This window comes from Ciconia boyciana, chromosome 1, assembly GCF_034638445.1.
Source record: "Ciconia boyciana chromosome 1, ASM3463844v1, whole genome shotgun sequence".
NCBI classification, from domain to species: Eukaryota; Metazoa; Chordata; class Aves; order Ciconiiformes; family Ciconiidae; genus Ciconia; species Ciconia boyciana.
Window position 1 is genome coordinate 55,568,667 of NC_132934.1, and position 24,394 is coordinate 55,593,060.

Sequence of the window (24,394 nt, forward strand, 5' to 3'; positions counted from 1 at the left end):
CACAAAAATCAGCCCACACATTTCAGATTATTTGCATAGTTCATTTTACTGAAGACATCCCATATTCATTACATTCCAGAGTGATGTTCAGATAGATTTCTTCCAACAGGTCAAAACATACTCCCAAGGAGGAAACATATGAAATATTTTTTACGTTTCTTCATCAGTTTCTAAAAATACTTAAACATATTGGATAAAACTTAATGAGACACATGTTCATAAAACTTCACCTGTGTAATGCGGAGGTCAAGCACCCTGCATCTAAGAAGTATGTGGGAGTTAAAACTGAGCACTAATTTCTCAACCTCTACTGTAATAACAATGCTGCTGCAGTATCACGTTGCATTTTAGGGGGGAAAAGGCATCTTCCAAACCAAGCTACTACTAGAGCAATTATCTCTGAAGTAATGGAAAGACAACTGTGTTCAGGAAGTAAGTTACATAGTCAACAGACTTGATGAAAACCAGATTGTTCCACAGCCACCACAGGAATACTTCTAGTGATTCAAAATAAACTGCAAGAAAAATAGCTAAAACCAAAACATCTTTTATAGCTTTAAGGTTCTCCAGTATATCAGGTGCTGTTTTACAACTGGGTTTCACAACTTTCTCATATCAAAGAATAAGTGGGACAATGGCATACAAACACTTCTTTCCAACAGATTCCTGATCGGTGCTTAGAATTGACTTAATTTTTAGACCCTTTGGAAAAGGATCTTCATTTAAGATATTCCCACTGTCAATCAGGTCACATTTTGTTAACATTACTTTTCCTTTCAAAGTCTGATAGACTCTTCAGCTAGACGTTAAGCACAAGAATTCACGGTGCAGATGATACTTGCTTGTATCTCAAAATACTGATAGTTTAGTGTAGTAGAAACAAATTTAACAAGCTATAAAAACATGTTTTTGTCACTACTTCTTCATCATCGAACGCTGCACTGACCACTGAACTATATCAATCTTTATGGTACAAAATACAATTTTCTTATTAAAACCAGAAATGAAGTTAGATCTAGTTTGTTATGGTGGATGTGGAAGGTAGCAAAGGGAGAGGACAAATCAGAGGAAAAAATGACTGGTAGGTGTTTAACCTAAACATGTCTGCTTAGTAAAGAAATGAGTTAGTTAATACAGCAAAGTCACCACAGAGTAAGTTTGATTACAAAACAGCTGAGCAGCAGAATATTTACTTCATGATGAGTAAAGTTTACTTTAGTAATAGTAATAATAATAGTAATAATAGTAATAGTAATGCTACTATGAAATCAGAGAGGAATAGAGTAGATTTAGGAATTTTCCCCAAATCCTCTTATTACCCTTAAAGGTAATAGATAATATTAGCATATTTAGTCACATTACGGGAAGGTACTTAATCTACAGTGAAAAGTAACCTAAGTGAAAATGCCTTAAATAGCTTTAATTCATTATAGTAAAATTTCCTCAAGTATTTTGGTTACATTTACCATGTTTGTGCTCTCTGTACATTGTTAAGTTTATGTTTTTAAAAAGTTTAGGAAATGTCTTAACATATTTTCATATATTTCTTCCTGCTGGCTGTGCTTTAAGTTTCTGTATTTTAAAAAAAAGTGCTCTTATATGAAAACTTAATTTTAAAAATTTTCTCTGTTTTTCTTCACCAGAAAGGTACCGTGCAATTCCTTTTTCAGTGACATTTTAAGCCTTCCTAGTGTAATTCTTGAAGTCCCAAATGAGTCATTAAATCACAGATTATGTTGTCAGATAGGGATATATTTTTTTTCTTGCCAGAAATATTTCTGTTAGTGAAATTACTTTCTGGTATTATGGTGTTTCTTTTGGCCTGTGTAGGAACTGTTTATAATCAGAGAAGGTGTAATCATTCCATCCTATTAGGCTATTACTACGCAAGAAATACTTACTAATCTATTCGATTACCAAGACAAATTAACGTAAATCTTATTGGCTCAAAAATGTCATCCATTTAGCAAGGTGACCTCTTGTAAATATACATTTTCCAGAAATTTAAAAATAAAATGTACAAATAAAATGACTTTTCCTTTTTTCCCTATTTCTAACCATTTCTTATGATCATATTTTGTTTTTGTTAAGTCAGTAGTTGTCTGTATATAAAAAGTACATTTTCATACTGAGAACTATACCTCTTTTGTGCATCACTTTCCTTTTTTCCTTTTATCATTCCCATTTGTGACTCTGCAATACCTCCATTAGCAATTATTAAATCATATGGAGAGAGTTAATATTTGGGAAATACTCCAGGTGTTAAGTCTCATTTTTCTTACACAATATGACATACAGAAAGAAGGATCATGTAATCAGCTTACTAGTGATATGTCATTCATAGGCTGGGAGCTGTCCTATGACAGTACCTGGAAATAAGAAAATGAAATGTTATATGTGTACTTCAAGCCTTAAGTTCAGTGGAGAATTGAGATCATCAAGAAGAAATTCTCTGTTGCACATAAAATACTCTTTTTTTAATTTTTGTAAAGTGTGTTGGAAACGATTTGTTTTTCTTGTGTGTTTATCATTCCTGAAAACATTAGCAGAGTCCTCAGACAGAAAAGTGAACTATGTGGACACCTACTTTTCTGTGGTGTTACAATTTTAGTATCTTGTAAATTTAACTCCAGTGTAGTGTTAGCTTTACACGTCACTTTCACAGCAAAAAAAAAAATTGCAAATAAAGAAAAGCTGCTGAAGTCATATTTTCTCAACAATTTTTTATTTTAACTTTCTTCCTGCAAAGAGTCTGAGCAATATAAACTGATAACCATTGCTTTTTCGAATTTATGACCAGTCTGATGTCAGCAAGAGCAGTTGACAAAAATCCGGAGTTTTGCTTCCTCAAATTACTAACCTGATACTTCAAACATGGTCATTGCTCTTCAAATTTAAGGAAGTTAGCCTACGGCTTATACTGGTTTCTGAAATTCCATAGCAGGGCACTTACTTGCTGTAACAGCTACATTAATACAACTTTGGATTTAATTAACACAACTGTGGAGTACATGAATAAGTAAATAAAATACAGGTGGTTTTTTTTGCTTTTAAGGCTGAACAGGAATACTGCCTGAGAAAGAAGTTGAAAAAAAGAACACTGGCATTAAAAAAAATTATGGGGTGTATTCTTTAGTTTTTCTGTAAACCCATTTTTAAGCAATAATAAATCATCTGATATATATTTGTAATAATAGAAAATGGCTATGATATCATTATGAACATATTAACATAATTTGTGATTAAGTAAAATAAATTTTCCATTTAAAAATAATTTTGATGCTGATTTTCCGTTAATCTTTATTGTCTTTGGTGATCAACAACAAGCAGTTCTGAAAACAAAACTAACTTATTTTGGTTGTTTGCTTTTTAATAGTTTGTCTTTCCGTAACAGTTTTGAGCAAAGAAAGTTACTATATTCCACTTCTGTCATTGTTGTAAAGCTTTGGTGAAGAACAGGATCACATTCTGTCTTTGCAAAAAGAATTCATACACCACATTAAATTTCTAGGCAATTCTATATAAAACTTTTAATATGTTTGTTTCCTGTCACCTTTCAAGTAAGTGTTTAATTTATTAATAATTTTTTAAAACCTCAACAAAAAAAACCACAAAAAACACCTTTCTAAACAGCACTTGAAATATTTATGAGTATTCTTAAGAAATAGCCATTGGTCTACTGGGCCTTGCCGAAACTTTCCCATGCTATTTAAGTGTGAGATTTCAATGGCAACTTTCATGTTTCTGTATTTCATTACAGAACTGGCTCTCTGAACTTCTTTCAGAGATTTCTCAGTTTCTGTGCTCGTGAACAACGTATAAACTCTGGACAGCTGGATTCTTCAGCATTTGAAAGAACAGCAGCATGTTTATAAGTAGACTTATAAATACTTCAGAGATTGTCAGCCATCTAGAGTCTGGGGATAATCACAATCAACAGCATCCCATCTCTTCTAGTAGTAGTCGATGGTCCCCTCAGTTGGCGAATAAACTGCATCCTATCACCAAATAGAGACAGATATTAAGCCTGACAAATAAGATTTTTTTGAGGCACTCAGATTTTCAGTACTATCCTTTCCTCAGAGATCCAAGAAAGATTTTTGTAATCATTCATTTCTTGGTGCATTTCTATATTTTCTATTTATTCATGAGAAAAAAAAATTAAGCTAATAGCAACAAATTCATACCTAAATGCAGACTTGACAAACAGTATATTTTTTAGGGTAACAAAACCTTCTTTGTTCTCCCTTCAGGTGCATGAAATGCACTGCAGTGGACAAAATACTGTGTTGTAACAGCTTCCATACTAAATTAAGTTTGGAATAACACCAATTGTTATCCAAAGAGATGGCTGTACTAATACCCAGTCTTCTGAAAACATGCATCTTTTAGCCACAAAGCATTCACTCCTGATTGACTCTCAAAGGATGTATATGCATGGACCCTGCAAAAGTGCTTGCCAGCAGTGAAATTTCAAGTTAAGCAACAGGCATGGCTAGGAACTGCCCATTTCTGGATAGTTCTAGCCTTTTCTTTCTGAAATGCCTTGTCCTCTGACTGTATGCAAAAGCTCAACTAAAGACTCAACTAAAATTCAAGTCTCCCTTTTTCCAAGACAAAACATTGCAGTATTGCACTGCAGCTCGATAAAGCTAGCCATGAAAGTTCAAGAAATTACTGTTGCAAGTGTCTGTCACACTTTCTCTTAGAAATTCTCCTGCCTGTAGCAAAGACAGCAGAGCAAGACATATGTTCACATTTCAGCAGTTCAAGTTCCCAGGCTAGTACACCTGCTTAAAGCACTGTTGCAGATGTGCTAGCACAAATTTATGGGCACATATATACATTTCCTTCTTCCATCTTGGCTGTGCAATGGAAGCATGTAGCAAGGAGGTCAGGCAAACCACTGGGAATGGCAGCATCTTAAAACACTCCCACTCAATCTGCCAAGCACATCTGCCAGGACTCTTACAATGGCTGTGTCATAGGTACTGTTTCACAACATACAGGAACAGAGCGCCCTGTTAGTCAGCCTGGTCTATATGCAATGGACAAAAACTTAATTCATATTTAGCTTTCTCTTGAAGTAGATAAATCAGGATGCCATTTTTCACACCTTCAGTAGGAAGAATGTGAACTTTACTGGCCTTAAAAAGGAGGGAATGGGACTCTCCATTACAGGGTTAGTAGGTGACTGGTATTTGAATCTCAGCACTAGATTAGCACAGGCGGTATAGAAGCATTTCTGCCAAAACTGTACATGTGTCCTTCTATGCTCTTGTACCTTCTTGTGTACCTGAGGATACAGCCGCCGGTCTCTCTGCTAGACGTGACCCATGCCTCGTGGGACAGACCAGCTGTTGGCAATGGTCATTCCTGCCTTTGGCTATGGTACAAAGGGTGCCAAGTTCTGGCTCAGATTAAAGCAGGTCCCACGGTTTTCTCCCCCTCCCACCTGCACCCCTGAGGCAGAAATGTAGGGTGGGTGGGAAATGCCCACTTGTGGTTTTGACCTGCAGCTCACCCAGGATAAGCCACGTGCTTAGATCCACTTAAAGCACAGCCAATGGTACTGCTTGGTTTCTTGGCACTCTTGAAACCCAAAGCTGGTTATTAAAAAAAACCCCAAACCTCCGTGTTTTGGCCAGGTGCAGCCTGTCGTGGAGAAAACTTGAAGTTACCCTGCACACAGCCCAGAACGTGGACAAGAGGAGCAATAAGGGAGCCGCAGCAAACGATGCAGGAAGCTGATAATACAGGTTATCTTCAGAGATGCCCAGCGGACCTCGGGCAGGCTTTCGAAGGTGTCAGAGAGGCTCCAGAGCCACGCTGCCCACAGCCGCTGTGGCGGGAAGCTGAGGGAGGGAGGCAGGGAGGGAGAGAGGAAAGAAAGACAGGAAGGAAGGAAGGAAAGAAGGAAGGAAGGAAGGAAGGGCGGTCCGGCTGTTCCCGCCCTGCCCCTGAGCCTTGCCCCTGAGCCTTGCACCCGGCCCCACCACAGCGCCCCCTGGCAGCGACGGCTGCAGCACGCCCCTCAGCCCCGGCGCGTTACCGCGAATAACCATCCGCCACCGCCCGCCAAGGGGCGGAGCCACCTGCTCATTTAAATAACTCGGCGGCTCATTTGCATGCTGCCAAGATGGCCGGCCCTGGGATTGGCCGTCTCCGAGGCAGCACCCACTGCCGGCCCCTGTGCCCACGGAGGGGGCGGGGTCAGCCGAGAGAGGGGAGGGGACACGGTGCTTATTTGCATAACGGCCTGGCGCGTGCGACGGGGGGAAGGCGGCGTTGGTGCCTGGAGCGGGTTCTGATTTTGAATCTACGGCAGCAGCAGCAGCGGGAAGGCGGGAGAGGCGGCGGCCGCCGAGCGCTGAGGCAGGAGCCGCCGCGGGACGCAGGGGCACAGGTACCGCACGCCCCTTTCGGGGCGCGAACGGCCGGGCAGCGGCAGCACTCTTTGCGGAACGCTGCCCCGCGCGGTGGTGGCGGCGGCGGCGGCAGTGCGCATGCTCACGGGTTGCAGCTTTGCACACGCGCCGCTGCGCGCACCCACACTCGCTCACAAGCGCAGCGGAGCTACGCGCGCGCTGCATGGGAGCACGTGACTCGGCTCCAGTGCAGGCGGCGGCGCGCATGCGCGTTTCTGTTTTCGCGCAGTGGTAGCAGCAGGTGGGGAGCGGAGTGAGGGGAGGCGCCTTCCTCCGCCCCCCACGTGTGGAGGGATCCCTGCGGCGTCTGCTGCGGGTCACAGGTAGGTCTGGCGTGGGGCAGGGCACAGCTGGGACACCTTGCTGTGTCCTGAAGGTGCAGAGAGCTGGGCAGCACCAGGCAGTTGTCTGATTGCATTCTGTCTTACGCATCGGTGAGGAGAGGTGAGGTGAAATGGAGACGCCTCCTAGACCACACTGGGTGGGTGTTTGGGTGGGACAGCGACACGTCCAGCTGTCCGGTGCCTCGAAAGTATTTCCTTACTCATTGTCCGAATTGGGGATGGTGTGACCTGGGTGGTGCTGTATGCAGCTAGTGGATATCCTCGCAAATACAGCGGGTGTTGAGTGTCACGGTGGATGGGCTGTGGAAGCAACAAGGAGAAACCATTTTTCTTGTTATTGCGCTCAGTAGTGCGCTGAGGAACTTCAGATTAAAGTTTCTGAAGCATATAGGCATGCTAATTTACTAGAAATTAGGGTGTTTCAGTGCGGGGGGGGAGGGGGAAGGCCTAGTTGTGCCTTATTTATGTGATGTCATCAGTAAGCAAGGCCCAAGTGGCTACTCCAGATTGTTGCGGAAGCCCACATCAAACAAAATGGCAAAAGTTAACAGTTTAAGTAGTATATTCATGTAAAGAAGGTATATTTTAACATCTAATTTTCTTTGAACTTGAGCATTTAAAATATTGAAACTGTATTCATGGTTAAGCGTTTCAGATTTTAATTCTGATGTGACATTGGGGCCCGTTAGAGGTATAGCATTGTCCTCAAGCAGTATTTTCTTTTAACAGGTATATATTATTCTTATTAGAACTCCTAATCTTTGACAGATATCCAGTGGAAATGCCTATATTAGAATACTTTGTTGCATAATAGTAATCTTGAAATAAATCTATGTATTGTAATGTCACTGTGATGCTTAACACAGATAGACTTGTTGGATGGAAAAATTGGATGGAATTGTTGGTGGAAAAATATTCTCTTAAAATAAAGGAGTGAACAGCTCAAGTGTTTTAGGCAACAGTCAATAAGCTAAAAACTGCAGCCTTCATACCGTTACAGAAAAATAACACTTGTGTACCTAGACAGCTTATTTAACATGCTAATTGGCGGAAGTACGAGTATGTTAATAAATACGTTTGGTCAATATCCCAGATTATACAAGCAAATACAATATTGTTATGAAAAAATTTATTGGAATTTGCATCTGCAAGACCAGGGTATTCTACAAGCATGCTGTTTGGCTTGCTTTTGCAAGTTAAAATATATTTGGGGCCATTATCTGTTATACCAATTTGATCTAGTTACAATTACAGTTATTAATATTTACTTTAGGTTTTTAAAAATAAAAATGTGAAGAATGTGCTTAAGTTCTGCTTAAATCTGAAATTAATAAGTTAAATATGAACTCTGTACACAAACAGCAGATATCAGTGTAAGGAATAAGTATGCTTTTCTGATTAGGTACTGGTTTGTGCAGTCCTACAGGAAGGTATGAAGGAGAGTATTACGTCGAATATTAAGAATTCTTTGGGGGGGGGGAGGGAAGCAAACACAAAACCACTGCTATTTGATATGTGATCTTGGGTAGGTAATTTCTCAGTTTTCAGATCTCTGAAATGGGGCTAATGGTAGTTGTCAGGCCTATCATAAAATGAATTCACTAATGATTGCATGAGGACTTGTGCAATTCATGAATCATGGCAACTACACCCACTATTTATTCGTCAACTTTGGCAGTTATCTTATTATTTTGTATGCTCCAGAAGTATCAAATCAAGTTCCTATGTATATATAATCCAGAAAAGAATTGTATTAATACTTTTGGATAGCAATACATTTTTTTTATAAATGCCAAATAATTAAAATACTGAAAACTTGCTTTGTCACTGTTTATAAGTAACAGCTCATCGTGTGTTCTTTTTCAAAGAATTTCAAGAGACCTTTGTGTTCTCATCGTTATGTTCTTAGTTTCGTAGACTTACTACATTGCTTGGAGTAAAAGGCTTTTTGTCAGCTGCAGCCTTGCTACCAAGTGTAGCAGTGCTGAACTGATGCTTCCTGTGATAATGTAGGAACAGTGTTGTATTTTGCTGTATGAATTAATTAAACAGGACTGTCTTGAATGTTGTGTAGGCTTGAAACTGATCATAACAGAATTGATTCATAGAAGGATACAATAATTATATACATCAATTGAAACAGTAATTTTGATGCTGTTATTGAGGGACCTCTTAATTCTTATCTTCTAGCCATTACGAAGTCTGTTTTCAGTAAGATGCTAATCCCAGTAGATATGCATATATGCCATCCTCTGCCGTTTGCCAATATGTCCTGCTTTAGCTTGTATTGTTATGCCCATTTCACATATTTAGAAGATCAACATTAACTGTAGTATGTTAGTTTTCCTTGAGTAATGCTTCCATTTGGGGCATAAAGACAGGAAATGTATAATATAGACATATGCTTTCTTCCCAGCATGGGAGGTGATCTTGCTAGCCAAGAGACTGAACAACCTATGAATAAAAATAGTTTAATTTTAAATGCTGATTTTACAGAATCTGTTGCAAACAGAAACAGTTTACATGTTAAACATTTTTTAAATCCTATTTTAGTAATTGATTCTAAATTAGTAACTAAATCCTCATTTTCATTGTGTTTGTGATTTTTGGGAGAAGACATATTTTCTGTCACAAACAGACAATATTTCCACAGTAAGTAGTAGTTGACTAAACCAGATACTCTAATTTCCTTCTAAAACAAGAAAAAAATCAAATTTCTCCCCATCTATATGTTTTTAATAGTATAATCGTTAATTTGGTTTATCTGGACTTATTGTCAGAAATTGTATTTATGCCAAAAATCTCAAGGTTATTCATGAAATGTAGATAGTAAGGCCAAAAGATACTTTACCAGTATGTTCCTCTTAAATAGTTTGCAAGTTGAATGCATTTTTTCCATTTGCACTCCATGTGGTGTTTTTCTATACTGTGGGCTAGTTATATGTTTATAAGTTTATTTTGGAAATTACTGCAGTGACACAGATGTACATCACAGTTTTCATAAGGGTTATTAGATGAGGAAAATAAGTTGCAAGTTATAAAACTGTTATGTGAATGTGGGGTTTTTGTTTCTTTTTTTTTCCTCTGCCCAATATATTTTTATATAATGTTTCTCTTAAATGCAGTGAAATCTAAGATTGTTAATATTTTTTAGTTAAATCTGTGGCTGGACTCTTTACTTCTTTTTAGTGTGTGACATTACTTTGAGAGATTTACCTACACAAACAAAACAATTGGGAACTCATAAACTGGCCAACACAAATGATGTATATTTGTATTTTATGAGGTATATTTGTAATTCTGGTATTTCAGTTATACTCATTGCACTATATGCTGTACTGTATTAAAAAATGCTCTCCTGTTTCCACCATACTATAAGAAACTGTTCATCAAGGAGCAGTGACTTATCTAAATACGGGATGGTTCATGAAGCAGCAGTGGCTTATCCAAATGCAGGATGGAGAGTAAGATAAGGTGGTTGTGTGGCGCAACAAAAAAAACAGATTTTTTTTTTTTTTGTCAGCTCATTAAGAAGCAGAGAGAAAGTTAGGTTGTTCTCTAAAGGGATCTCTGTAATCGGCTGTTCCTGTTAAGTTGGACAGTTGCAGAATGTCTTAATCTCTGAATAAATTTTACATGTGAATTGGGTAATACTTAATATTTAAAATTCCTGTAGCTCAGTCTTGGTTTGGATGTTAAAGCCTGGTGGCTGATCCCAAAGAAGGTAACTGTAAAGTCTTCTAGCTTTGGGATTTTCAATCAGGAGGATCTGGAGCATAGATTTTGTCAGCCTTTGAGTTCTAGTTGTCTTTTTAAAAGCAAAATTTTGCATGATGTTGTGGGATCTTAATTTTCATTCACCTGAAGACATTTTGTGTGTCATTCATAGTGTGTTTAGGTGTCTTACCTTTTTTTTTGTGGGGGTGTTTTTTACTTTTTTTCCTCCCTGTTTCTGTAGCAATGGGGGTCAGAAAATCCTCGAGTTCGTATGTAGAATGTTTTAAGTCTCTGGAAGCATCTGATCATTAAAGTTCATTATTAGCCTACAGATCAAACTATAAAAGTGAGTGTGATCAATTTTGGAGATATGAAGTACTGATACTAGTTGTCCAGAAACTGGATCTCCAGAATGCATTAGTATTTTTCTTAGAACGGTCAAGATTGAACTGAACCAATAAAATTTCTAGCTTTTCAAGGTGTAAACAATTGAATTATGATTCAGAAATGGGAGTCTGTTTTGTTTGGTTGGGGTTTTTTTGTCTTTTACTTTAGTTGCATGTTCTGGTTTTAGTTAATGTTCTAGTTCTTATCTCTGTTCTGTCTTGACTATTTGTGTGCATGTATAGATGCAAAAAACCATCCCAAAGTTTAGAGTGGAATTTCAGCTAAACATGAGTTTTATGCGGCTTTGTGTTTTATGTTGTCATTTGAAGTTATGTTAGACAGTATTAAACAAAAAACAGAATGCTGTTGCTGAAGAATAAATGCCTGCATGAAACTTAAAAAATGCATTAACAAGGTTATTAAATGGCACTTAGGAATTCCACTAATAAGACAAATGTGTTTAACAAATATAAATTATCTTTTATTGTTTAAGCAGAAAATTGCAAAACAGGTATGTGACAGAAATGTTTAATTGTGCCACAGTCTTACAAGCTTTAACAGAAATCTGCTCAGTTCTAGTATAGTAGTCCAATTTTGTGATCATTGTTTGTTAATTGTTCTATCCTGAGTAATTCTTGAAAGACCTGTTGGTTTTCAGTAAATTTGACAGAGTATTAAGTATCAAATTTAATTAATTCCTGCAAATTTTATGAAAACAAGCAGCTGGGGTGAGGAGAGGCTACCATTGTCCCCAGTGAGGGAACTTGGCAGTTACACGTTGTTTGGGAGGGATAATTTGCTGTCAGTCAGGACATAGGTATTGTCTGTCAAAGCAGTATGGAGGCTGTCGCATCATCATGCAGCTCCAGATTAGACGTGTATGTGTACTTGCTTGCCCAGTGTGGTAGGGCACCAATGATAACCTGAAGTTACTCTGATAAAAAGTAGTAAGGCAATGTTTGTAAATTTGCAGGAAATGTGGTTTCATTAGTTCCATTGCTCACTCATTATCTTGTTTAGTACTGCTGACATATACTTTTTAAAATCACCAGTGTATTTAATAGCAAGTCTGCCCCTGCCCCTTCCTCCCCCCCTTTTTTTAGTAACGATTCCTTGGTGGTGTAGCTGAAGGTATAATAGTAACTATGTGGTATTAAATAAATGCCTGATCCTCAGTTGTATGTCAGCTTCCATCATATCACTGTGGAGGAATTCAGAACGCTATGGTTATGTATGTATATTGTATAAATGCTCTTTATGTTCCTTTGGGATTTAGGAGTAACTTTTAAAGGGCATAGCTTTTTTTTTAGATGTTTTATTTTGAGCTGTGCATGTTATAAATGACTAAGAACTGTACTCATGAGTTACCAGCTCTTATTTCTTCCAGGAACAAACATTAAATCATGTGAGATCTTAGTAAATTAGCTGGCTGTGTGCAAAGTGGTTTTTTTGGAATAATTTGTTTCTGAGATATTTAGGTAAACTAATAGAGCTTGTTTGCTCTATGTAACTTGGATATTTTTAATACAGGAAAAATGTTTTTTTTCTCTTCTAGATCCAATTTCTGAAAATGCTCTAAAGTAAATTCATGTACTCAAAGCACAGGCTTTATGAATGATATGACTGTGGATATGTCAGCTAGCTATTCAACTAACCTGTATATTTGCTTGGTCATTTGTGCTGTCCTAAGCATTATCCTCCATTTCACAACAGTGTAAAGAAATGTTATGGTAAAAAAAAAAAACAACAAAACCCTGACATGAAAGAAAGTCCCTTCTACTTTTGCATCCAACTTATTGCAGTTTCTAGAAAGTAATTTTAAAAAGATGTTGCATTGTAATTTTTTATAAGTCTTTCAAAATGTGTTTAGTAGCAAACTAGCACATAAACATACTCACTTGATAACTTCAGTCAATACATTGAAAATTTCCTTCATTGGTCCTACCATCAAGTGGCTTGGAATTATGGGAAGACCTCAGATGTTGTGCAGACTTTGACTTTTTGGACTCTAGTGTTCCTTGTCTCATGATCATCATGGACTCTTCTTTTTCCCCAATAGTTTAAGTATTTTTTATCTGTGAAATTCTTGCAGTCCTAAACGAGAGTTGAGATTTTTCTTGAAGTCAGCCTACTGGCCTGTGTAAATACAGGAATAAAGGAGGGTTTCAGTAGATGGTCTATTGAGACTTCAATTCAGATGCATACAAATAGTAGTAGTCTCTCATGAATTTCATCAGTGTAAAACTGTTTTGTCCACTTAATGTTAACTAACATAAAAAAACCAACAAAACAAAAAAGAACAACAAAAGAAGAGGGTAAATGAGAAACGTGGATGAGATGTGGTTTGTACACAAGGAAATGTGGATGATATGTAGCAGACTGGTTTCTAAGCGTATAATTTGAGCAAAAGAAATTATCTGTGCTTTGTCTGCTTTTTTTACTGCTCTTGTAATGTGAAATGACATAAAACCCTGTCTGAAAGTCCAGAATTTTTTGCCTCTCCTTGATTCTTCTGGGTAGGAGCCCTAGTATAAAGTCTGACTCTATGTAATGATATTTAAGAGAGGTGTGTGAGGGGTGGTATTACTTATACAGGGCAACAATTAGAGAAATGACAGGGTACCATTCTCTTGAGTTTCTTGTTTGATGTTCATGAGAAGGTTGGAAAATGGAAGCTCTGTTTTAAATTTTAACTTATGACTAGAATAATTGAACTTGCTGAGATGATACTGTAGTGTGTTGGCATGTCATCAAAAGAGGGCAGAGTTAAGGTTGTTTGGAGTTTTTATTATGTATTTAAGAAAAATCTAAACATAACAGGTTAAGTTTAAATTCCATTCTGAATCTTTTTTAAAATGCCTGATTTTCTTATTTATTTTTAATTCTTAGAGAACCTGTATAGATGCCACTCTAAGCAGCAATAAGAAATTGTAGTCCCACGCTAATACAGGAATTCCACATTCGTGTAGGTTCACTTTAATATTTCCTGGACCGAAGCATTCTCAGATGAGTTACTTCTCTCCTAATTTTGTGTTTAATTAAACATGAAGTTTTATTTTAAAATTAGTTTGGTTAATATTTTTTAACATATTAACACACCTGACTATGTTAACCGAAGTATATTGAAGTGAACTGTTGAGTAAATGCATATGGTTTCTTACCATTCAGCTAGATTTTTTGCAACTAGGTGTCTGTATTAACATATTGGTATCTCTGCATGTTCATGAAGCTTTCTGACAAGGTAAGGTGATTGACTGCAGCAACTGGATTGTGACACGGGTTCTGTTTTCTCTGGCACAGTGAAAATGTTCTCTGAAATTTTTTTGCCAAGTAGTTATGCCTGTTCAAATCTATTCAAGTCATTGGGTTTCCATATGTCGAACTCCAAGACTGAATGTTGGAGAATGCAGTGTTGTACAAGTGCAGCTCTTGGGTTCCGGATTAGAACCTCCCTAGGTTTTTTTTGAACTTCTAGGACTGGAGGTCAGAATTCACCTTTTGATGTAGGAATTTTGTAGGTGCGCTAAACATAGAATTCTCTTCTATTTAGAACGTTGCTACTGTGGAAATCAAAGTGTATGTATATTTGTCATAAAATTCAAACTTAGTATTTCATTTATGAAATGTTACAAGTTACTGTAAATCCCTGTAAGCTGAAAGTGTTCTATGTTCAGAGTAAGCAACATGGGGTTACAACCACAATAGAAAATGTTTCTTTTGAATTTGTTGTAAACTTGATTTTTTATTTAATAATAGGTCTTGCTGAATAAAAGCTTCAGTGTAGCGCGTGTTTTTAAATTAATTGTAATTAAGTTGTTCTCCAGTCTTCACAAATTTGTTTTTGAGAGACTTGTCTTTTGGGCATTTGAACTTCAAGCATATTTTAATTTAGTCCTCTGAATCCGTACAGTATTATCAAAGATTATAATAATCAATGTAGCTGTTTACATGTATGTGGCATGTACTTTTTCTTGTGTTGCAACTCATGCTTTTCCTTTAGTCCTTGTATTAGCCAGATAGTGTATTTCAATATTTTTTAAGTTTGAAATATTAACTGTGGTGCTGATGAGTGCATCAGACAACTACTGCTGGCATGATTAATCAGTCCTGAAATAAGCAGCTACAGCTGGCAACAGACATGCAGAGTTACGTAAGTTTAGACACTTATAAAAGAAGTAGATGGAGGGCATGTTCTTCCAATTTGGGGGGGGGGGGGGCTTACCATGTTGGGCTAATTTTGGATCACAAAGACTATTTTTTGGTAGAAGATTAGGAGTAATTAAACAATAACTTCCTTCAGGATTGCCCCATGTGCACTTGCAGTTATTTTGTTTTAAAATAGCTGTATTTGGACTTTGTAGAAGAGGTGTAGATGATGAAGAGAGGAGATATAGAGGAGCTTCCTCCAGAACTGATCCACTGTTGCCTGGACAAGACCAAGTAATTGGTGTTAACGAACAGCTATTAAAGAGGAACCTGTATTATCCGAAGTTCTGCTTGCATTAAAATTGTGTATTTGTTTGACAACCCCTCTGTCCCCCCGTAGGTTCCCAAACCAGTTCTTTAGGAACGAACTACGCGGTATCATTACAGCAATTCCAGCAAAATTGCTGAAGGGATTCTAGATATGTCTCTTCTTTGAAAAACTTACACAACATACTGCATCAATTATAAAGAATTAGATACTTGATTTCTGTGGGCACTGAAGTTCTGGAGTGTTCTTGGGTTTTTTCCTAACTTCCTTATCTATAAAGTGAACTTCCTTTCCCTCCCCGCCCCCCGCCCCCCCCTCCCCCAGTAAAACTGTTTTATTGGGCAACTCATATTACACAATATTTCAAAATAGGCGGTGCTGTAAAAAGGTATAGATCAGTTTCTTAAGGGGTTTTTTGTTGTTGTGGGGGTTTTTGTTTTGTTTTTTTTTTTAAAAAGACTGAAATGAGGCTGCTCTTGAAAAGTATTCCCTAATGTTTGTCAGTTCTGTGCATGATCTGGCTCCCTATGTGTGGCTGTTAATATGTGACATGGATTCTGAACTGCCTGGAGTCCGGAGGGATTTGAAGTATGCAATACAAATCCTGGATCACAGACCTAGCAGGGCTGCGTCTCAGTGGTTTTTGGTTTGTTTTAGTTTTCATTTCACCAGTGGTGCTCTGAGTAGCTGCAGTGTTGCAGCCATGCATTAACCATTTCCTGCCTGTCAAAGAAACCATTCCTCTGGCCCCCCTCTGCCTGTGCGGTTTGTTGCAGTGTGGCAAAGAGGGAGGTACTTTGCTGTATAAATGTTTTATCCACTGCTGAGTGTCACTGAGTGGCTGGTCTTGAGTGCACATCGCAGCCATCTTAATCACATTCTTAGTGCAGCTGAGACAGTGCAGTTTCAAAATGGCTGACGAAGTGCAGCAGTTTAGCTTGACTGCATGCAAATGAGCAGAGCTGTTGGCATCACATGCTCCAGACCTTAGAGGTAAGCACTAGCTCTGCTTTGTTGAGAAACAATTTTAAACTTTGTTTAGGCAAAAATAACTAATTCGGAGCTGTATAAAATATCTTAAAATATTTTCCTTTTTTTGTCAACAGGAGGGTGTTTTTTGGTGGATTTTTTTTGTTTGATGTTTTTTGTTTTCCCTCCCCTCTCTCACTGAATTAATTCATAGACCTCTATCCTTTCTCAGTTACAAGGGTAGATTGGGTGGGACAGGAGAGGTCAAAGGTCATACCCATATGTCTTGCTAATCAAATTATTTAATTATGTTTTACTTCCTTACCAGGCCAGAAGAGCTCTCACTTTATGCTGCCCTTTCTCAAAAGCTTGCCTCATACTTTAATTAAAACATAAACTCTTTATAAACTTTGTTAAATTTTTGTAACCAAGTGGTTAGATTTACGTTCGATTATCATATTTTCAACATGTAACTTTTTCCAACGGTAGATAAGAACTACAAAACCTGCGTAAATACATTGGAATAGCAATGATTATGTAAATGTTAACTATTTTGCAGGTAGCAGTTATTTGCTACTCAAGAATAACACTACTATAAATTCTGCAGAACTACTACAAAGGATAGAATGAAAGTTTCAAGGTAAATTATTATTTTATTTCTTTTGTATAACTTAATGGAAATCTGAGTTTCAAAGTGCTAGTGGTTTCACATGGCCTAGTCTTTTCCTGTGTGTGTTACTGGTTGGTGGCCTAGCTGTCTGTCATCCTCAGTGCTCATTAAAAGGTAGTTGATGGGTGTCAGTGTCCAGGGACATGAAGGTGGGAGAAAAGCAGTGCTCAGCTTTTTTCCATTGGGGAGGGGGAGAACAGAAAAGAAGGCGGAGGAAGACGACATTTTTCTTGTTTTGTGTCTGTCTCAAATATCTAGTTAAGGTCTTTATGGGATCTTAAGCTGGATGAGAGTTAATTTGAGAGTAATTAAATAGGAAGTTACTTGAAGTTCTCCAGAAACATATCAGGAGCAGCAGAAGAGCTGGATAACTCATCAGGATGTAGCCCATAGTATTTTCGTGTCTGAAGTTGAATTTAGTGCTAAGGATGTGAAAGTCAGTGCTAAACACCTAAAAGTTTAGTCCTTCCTCCATGTTTTTGCACGTTAATTTTGGTGCTTTTAGCATACCCGTAAGAAAGCACTTGGTGGCTAAATTAGGTTTTAAATATCTGTTCCCATAAATGATCTTCTATTGTTAATGACAATACACTGTTTATAAAGAAACAAAGTATTCTGGGCAGATAGTGCACATCAGGTTCTCAGGAGACGTGGTTTCTCCATGTTTACTGTGTGCATTTGGTATGATTAAAAAAAAAAAAAATCAGTAAAATACAGGATTTTAAGCCCAGGTTGATTAATTGACTTCAGCTAACTGTAAATTTGTAAGTAATTGGTCATAAGATTTTTCCTGCTTTAGGATAAAAGATCAGTGATGGGAATAATGCGAATGCATAGTCACAGGTGATGATGAGATGTAGGTAGGCAGTTTTATTACGTGTTTTATTGCTAGTGGAATTTTGTTTAGTGGTTTAGATTTGAGGCAGATTTTAGTTCATAGTGGCTTTTTTGATTAGATAAGATAGTTAAGATCCTGAGAACATTTGTGCACTCTTGTTGTCAGAGTTTTCAGACTTTTTAGTTCTACTGAAATGCATTTATCTTGATAAAATGTGACGTTTTGCCATACATTCACCTCATCTAATGAATGCAGGTTAATAATGTAGTGAGATTTCCTTCTTCCCATCCCCCAAACAATAATCTTTCTGGTTTTCTGCAAGGTACTCTGAGTCAAGTCATGTTGACCTGGTCTTATAAATGATTACTGAGGTTTGTGTTTGTGTGGTTTTTAGTCAGTTACTGTTGTTGATTAATTCCAGATGTTAATTACTCATATTGTTCAAGCAGAAACAATTTGTTCTTTATAATAAGATCGCCGAACTCCGATGTTGTAATCATTGAAAGGCATGAAATTTTATGTCTAAAACATACTTTACCATACACGTCCTGTGGTGGTTTGTTGTTGGTTTTTTGTTTTTGGGTTTTTTCAGGTATTTTTGGGATTTTTTTTTTTTTAAGGAGCATATGAAAACGTTATAAAACAGTAGGCATATAAAAATTGTCAAGTGCTATTGGTTCTGTTGTTTGTTTGTTAACCCCCTCTAATGGGAGCATGAAAAGGAAAAGTAGCATATTTTTTTTACATTCACTGTAAGGAGTGGTTCTTCACATGTGTTACATTTGAGTAAAACGTTGTACATTCACATCATGTCTTTCATACAGTCCTTTTTGTGCCTTTTTTGTTGCCCATATTTTTTTCTGTGAGCTGAGTAAGCTTATTCCCATTTTACAGAAAAGGCACGGAGAAATTGCCAGAGTCCAGAGGAAGGCTGTTGTCTCGGTGTCTTCCCTTCCCTTTGGTTTTGGTTTACTCTTTAATAGGCTGTTTTGTAAACAGTATCATTCTTGGAAGTGCTGTACAAAATGACTGGCCCAGCAGGGAGCTGTAGTGTTTTGTTGTAGTGAGCTGGGTGGGTGCTGTGGTTTGGGTTTGGTGGGTTTTTTTTTTTTTGTGGGGGTGGTTTTCTTTTTGCTTTCCTGAAGTGGGTGTTGGAATGCATAAAGTATGGTAGATTTTGAAACCTCTGTGGCATATGGAACACATCCCTGTTCCCAGAAGTCCAAGTACACTAATGCTTGCAGTACAGTAGTACTGGTAGCTGACAGCATGATCTCTTCTCTGTTCCCTCCCATGGTGTTAATAGTTTGTTCTTTAGTAGTCAGAAAGAAAATGAAAAACACTGATTTACCTGCATGGGAACAAGGCACTTTGGTGGATGTTAAAGAAAAAGAAAAAGAAAAAAAAAAGCTTTTATTAAATATATAAATTAGATGTTCATTATTTGAATTATAAATAGTTGTGTATAATGAATTAATGACTTCAACTGAATTGATCGCTATACATTTTTAATGTGAGATGCATTGTCAGACTCTGCTCACTGTTCTTGTGTCTGCATTTTCTCCACTTCTGAGACCTGCTGCATCCTAGAACAATTAGCTTTGTACTACTGCTGATAGGTAAACTTGAAGGATAGGCTTTCAGAAGTAAATTCCTAATACGGTAGCAGTCTCAAATACACATGACTTTGTCACAGAGAAATAGCCAACAATAGTTTACTCTGAAGGAGTGTATAGATTCACATTTTTTTAAATTCATTTTTTTGCAAATGGTGTATTTGATTATAAGAAAATGATTCTACTTTATTTTCATTTGTGCTCCAACTATTTGGATAGTTTTTCATTACTAAATCGTACTTGCTTGGAACCATTCTAACATGGCTTGTTTATTTTTTATGTTCCTCTTAAAACTCAAAATTGTCTCAATTTGCACAGCTGCATCTTCTGTTTTGGTAGATATTTTGGGAGCAAACAATTTCAGGCAGGATTCAAAACAAACTGGAATGGGCTGCTGAATTAATGCAATACTGTTTAATGCATGCAAATCACTTTCAAACAGCTGACTTGTTGGTTCTTTAGGTACTAGAAATAAATGGTTACCAAGCACTTAGAACTGTTTTGAATCTTAAAGACTGAATCGCATTATGACTTACTAAACAGTTAAATTGGACCTTTATTTTTAGCTGTAAACTCTCCTATGTTTTTCTTAAGAATGTAGTGTCTTCGAAGGAATTATGAATAAGGCAAATGTTAATTTTTTTCTGCATCATCTTGATTTGCAGGTTAAGATCTGTCAGCTTTTCAGTATTTGTTTAGTAAATGACAAAATTCTTTATGTAAATTTAAGTGAGCAAAACGGGTTTTTTCTGAAGTTGATAAGGAGTCAAAGTGAGTATTTTCCCTTTCTAAAAGAAAGGGAGTGCAACATTAGAGTCTGTTACTGCCTGGAAGAGTTACCCATTTTTCAGATTATATAATGGGGGTTTTGGTGGTGTGGGGTTTTTTTGTTTTTTGTTTTTTTCTTTTAAGACAAACTTTGTCAATGAAATGCTTTAATATCTAAAATTGTGTCTGAATTAGGCAAATAGTTCTGTGGCAGACTTTTCTATACCTTTCTATTCTGAGATGAAATCAACTGATATTTAAAATTTGAAGGTGTTGTCTTTGATAGGTACCAACTGAAACCATACAGCTAATAGTAATTATTTTGAACCCAACTGGCGTTATTACCTTTGACTGTAACATCTGCTCTTTAAGGTTCCTTCTGATGAGAGACTAGAAAATTGCGTGCGTGTTGGCAGAAGAGTCCTGTTAACTGGCTTTGAGAAGGCAAAGTCATAAAAGCTCTTGGGTGTTTCCACTGACTGCACGCTAAACGTGGGAAAGGCAGGCAGACATCTTGGCTTTTCTGTAGTGGCAGTCACTGGAGAATGTGATTGAGTATGCTATTGTTTATTCTCCGAGGGTGTACTCCCGCATTAAAAAAAACAACCCACCACCATGTCCTGCCGTCCCCCCTGTTCCCCCTCCCCCCAATAAAACACACCAAAAAGGAGGAAAAAAAAAAAAACACACCAAAAAAAAACCAACCCACCCCAAAGAAAAGAACAAACTAACCCCCACCCAAATACCCCGTTTTGGAAGCAACTGAAGTGGTCCCTGTGCTAGTTTTCAGGGTCGGTTGGTCGGCTCTGTGTGACCGGCAGACGTTGCTGCAGTTGGTTGGGGCTCGGCAAGCCCTCCAGTTACTTCAGTTCACCTCTAGCTCGGGGGCAGCCCCCTGTGCCCTCTATAACCGAGTTGGTGCGTTTCTAACTACTAAACCAATGGCTCCTCCTCTACGTAAAAACTTTGCGTTTGAAAACCAGCTGTATTATAGCTAGGGGTGCGAGAGGCAAGAAGGCACAGACAGGAAGGTAAAGCCGAGGGAGTGTGGGTGACTCTGCCGGAACGTTCTGGAAGCGGGGTGGTGCCTCCCCCAGACGGCAGATGGAGAGCTCGCCCGCGGGGCTGCTGGCAAGCTCTGGCCTGGACTTCCCTGAGAGGACTGGAGCCGAGAATAGAAAATGCTCCAAGTAAAGGCTCTTATTTTGCAGTATCTGTTTTACTGTGTTGAGAATCATGCTATTATTCTGGTATTTGTGCACAAGGCTGTAGAGCTGGGCGGGGGGGGGCGGCTGTACGTGGGCAACACAAGGGTGGTTTTGGTTTGCTTTTTTTAAAGCAGCATTGGTGCCCTTTATTTTCAAGCCCAGAGGCTGTTCATCTGATGATTCATTCTGCCAATGACAACAGCATCACTGAAAGATGTATTCTGCACGGCACTTAAATGTGCTAACATACACAAATCTGTCTGAAAGTAAGATAAAAGATACACGTGAGGTAAAAGAAGAGCAATACCAAATCACTTGTACAGTTAATGGTTGTCATTTTAATGTGACAGTCCTTCTGGAAAAATAATTATTTTTCCCTTACATATCACTTCAGGCTTTTGGCTACAATAACTGAGTATGAATTGTAACAACCAATGAAGAGTAATTTGCATTACTAAATACTTTCACACACAAAATTGGTATCTTTTTGGCATTACAGATGAGCAAATTCTGTTAAATAACCTCAAATAACCTAGAACGAGCTATACAGCAAATTATGCTGACAGTGGAAAAGGGGACATATAAAGCAATTTGACTATATATAGCCTTGACACTGTTGGCATTCTAAAGAGGAACAATGCAGGGAACTAGAAGAGGCCCGTGGCGAAAGCAGGCTCTTCAGGTCCTGAGGCGCTCTGCCTTTGCTCCGCTGGAATCGACAAGCATCACTGTCTCCATCGTTTTCCTTTTCCACTAAATGGTGCCAGGCTGCAACTACAGCAGTGTTGCTAGATGCGTAGCTAGCCAAACGTTACCGTGGGTTTAACTTTATTTTATTTAGAGTTTCACAAAGTCATGTTTATAGTTAGTATAAATATTATCTTTATTTGCATTGAGTTGTTTCATGTTCTAAGAGTTTCTTATAAGGCAGCAAATAAGAGGAAAAAGGTATTGGCAAATGATTAATCCATTACATAGACACACTTAATAGTAAGCAAAGCCTGGCTGCTTTTTTTTCCCCCCAAAGTACAGTGACTTTTAGAATAAGCATTTGTAAAATGTAATTAATTTATTAATGTAATTGGACTTTGACTGGAAGGAAAAAGGTAAGAATTAAGAAATTAACTGTTTGAAGTCAGTGAGGCTGAAATCCAAGCTTCTGCCTCTACCTGTCACTGTACCTTTTAGGTACTTGAAAAGATAAAGTCCACAGCTCCAAATAGGGGATTTTTTTCTTAATCTGCCTAATGAAGAAAAATTAAATGTGAAGTGGAAACAGCAAATTAAATGGCCAGACATGTTACCTGTCAGCATTAGGTTAAACATGGATGTGTCCTACTTGGAGCTGATACCTATTCGTTATTGGTAGGCTGTGATATATTGGAAATACCAGTTTAAGAAAATCTGTTTGCTGAGCATTTGAGCACACCCATTTTTTCGGTGTTATTTCAGTTATTACAGAGCGCTCACCAGAATCGCTGTGCACAGTGCAGTGTGTAGCATCCTACTAGGAACAGGCTTCAAGGTGGAATTTCTTTTGCAGAGACTATTGTCAGTTTTCGTTTCTGTAAACAGTAAGAGCAGCACTTGACTTTTGACATGGATCTGGATTATTAGTAAGCAAATAACTAGGTGATATATTCTAGAACCCGCAGTAGTCTCGCGGGGGCGAGGGGAGGCTTTGCTCAGCAATATTCTGCTGCAATTTAGTCTTGTAATGAGGCCCCCTTTATGTAAATTTTTACTGGCGCCAGCTAGCTGTAACTGCAGTCTGGCTCCGCGTCGGCAGCAACTAACATGTGTCATGGACTTCTCCTGTGCATGGATTGCAGGAGCACTCTGGTTTCTGGACCGAAAGAGCTGGACTGATGAATGTGAAAAGATGTACAAAGGAACCTAGGTGTAATTAGGTTGGCAGTAAGTGGAAATACTGAGGAAATTTCAGCTGCCTTTTTTTTAGTGTGCTGTCTTGCGCTGTAATAAATTTATGCTTGTTGGTACTACTGTGTGGTATGTGGGAGGTACTTCACTGCACATAGTTGCTGCAGTGCTAATAGTTGGCAGCAGAGAAGGCAGTACAAAGAGTCCGACTGGAGGCACTTGCAGTTGCAACGTTCCCTTGGAGGCTGTGGCATGCTTAGTGAGCTGCAGGGGCACTCCTGACCCACGTTCAGCCACTTGTGTGGAGAAGTGGGAGTGTCAGCAGGCTTTAACAAGCAGATGTAGGCTACTAGCTGAGAGGTACAACAGCATAGCTCAGGCTGGCTAAAAAATAGTACTCATGCTGCTATGTAAACAAAACAAGATCTTAGTATCAAGATGGCCGACCTGGAAGTCTACTTGTAGCTCGTGATACTTATGCAAATGAGCTACATGTCAGTGGCTTACTCAGAGGAGGAAGCTCATTTTGCACGTGCCACCTTCTCACCAGGTAAGAGAAGCAACTCGTTTTCTGCATTAATGTTTTAGAGACCTTTGAAGTTATTTTTCCACTTAGGTGCCCATCCCCCACTTTGGCATAATGCCAGGAATTAAATTTAAATACAAGAGGCATTTTCTGGGAAGCCCGGAAGTCATTTGTTCTTGCTGTAATTATTTTTGGGTCGCTGTTGTTACGGGGAACATTAACGAGCAATTATTGTAAAATGTTTACTTAAAACTGAAGACTTTAAAAAATACTAGAAATTTGAGTATATAGTTTTTGCTGCTAATGTTACTGTTTTTGTTTGGTTCAAACCCCTACTGTTTTGCTACTGTGTTGTTTTTGTCTCTGTAGTGACACCAGTTGATGCACATGGAGGCTTAGCAATGCTGTGAGCTTACCCCTGAAAAGGGTGCAGAATTAAGAAGGTTGAATCCACCAGTGGTGGTTTTTTAGCTTCATGGTATTATGAAGAAAATTCATTATCTTAGTTGTAGTTTGAATTCTCTTATTTTTGAGATAGCAAAGCTGTTAAAAGTATTGGACGCTGAAC

At 38.1% G+C, this 24,394-nt stretch overlaps 1 protein-coding gene across 4 annotated transcripts in view; it reads left to right on the forward strand.

Annotated features, from left to right (window-relative positions):
- Nucleotides 1-6,261: 6,261 nt before the first annotated feature.
- Nucleotides 6,262-24,394, forward strand: part of ATF7IP (activating transcription factor 7 interacting protein) — a 113,404-nt gene continuing 95,271 nt past the window's right edge. The window contains exons 1-2 of one of the 4 annotated variants that reach the window (XM_072867539.1): nt 16,198-16,343; nt 16,879-16,959. In XM_072867539.1, coding sequence (XP_072723640.1) covers nt 16,946-16,959 — 14 coding nt within the window. In that variant the 5' untranslated portion in view covers nt 16,198-16,343; nt 16,879-16,945. Of the gene's footprint in view, nt 6,407-6,584; nt 6,752-16,197; nt 16,344-16,878; nt 16,960-23,138; nt 23,851-24,394 lie in introns of those variants that run through there. The other 3 variants (XM_072867569.1, XM_072867574.1, XM_072867560.1) reach the window with 3 other exon arrangements.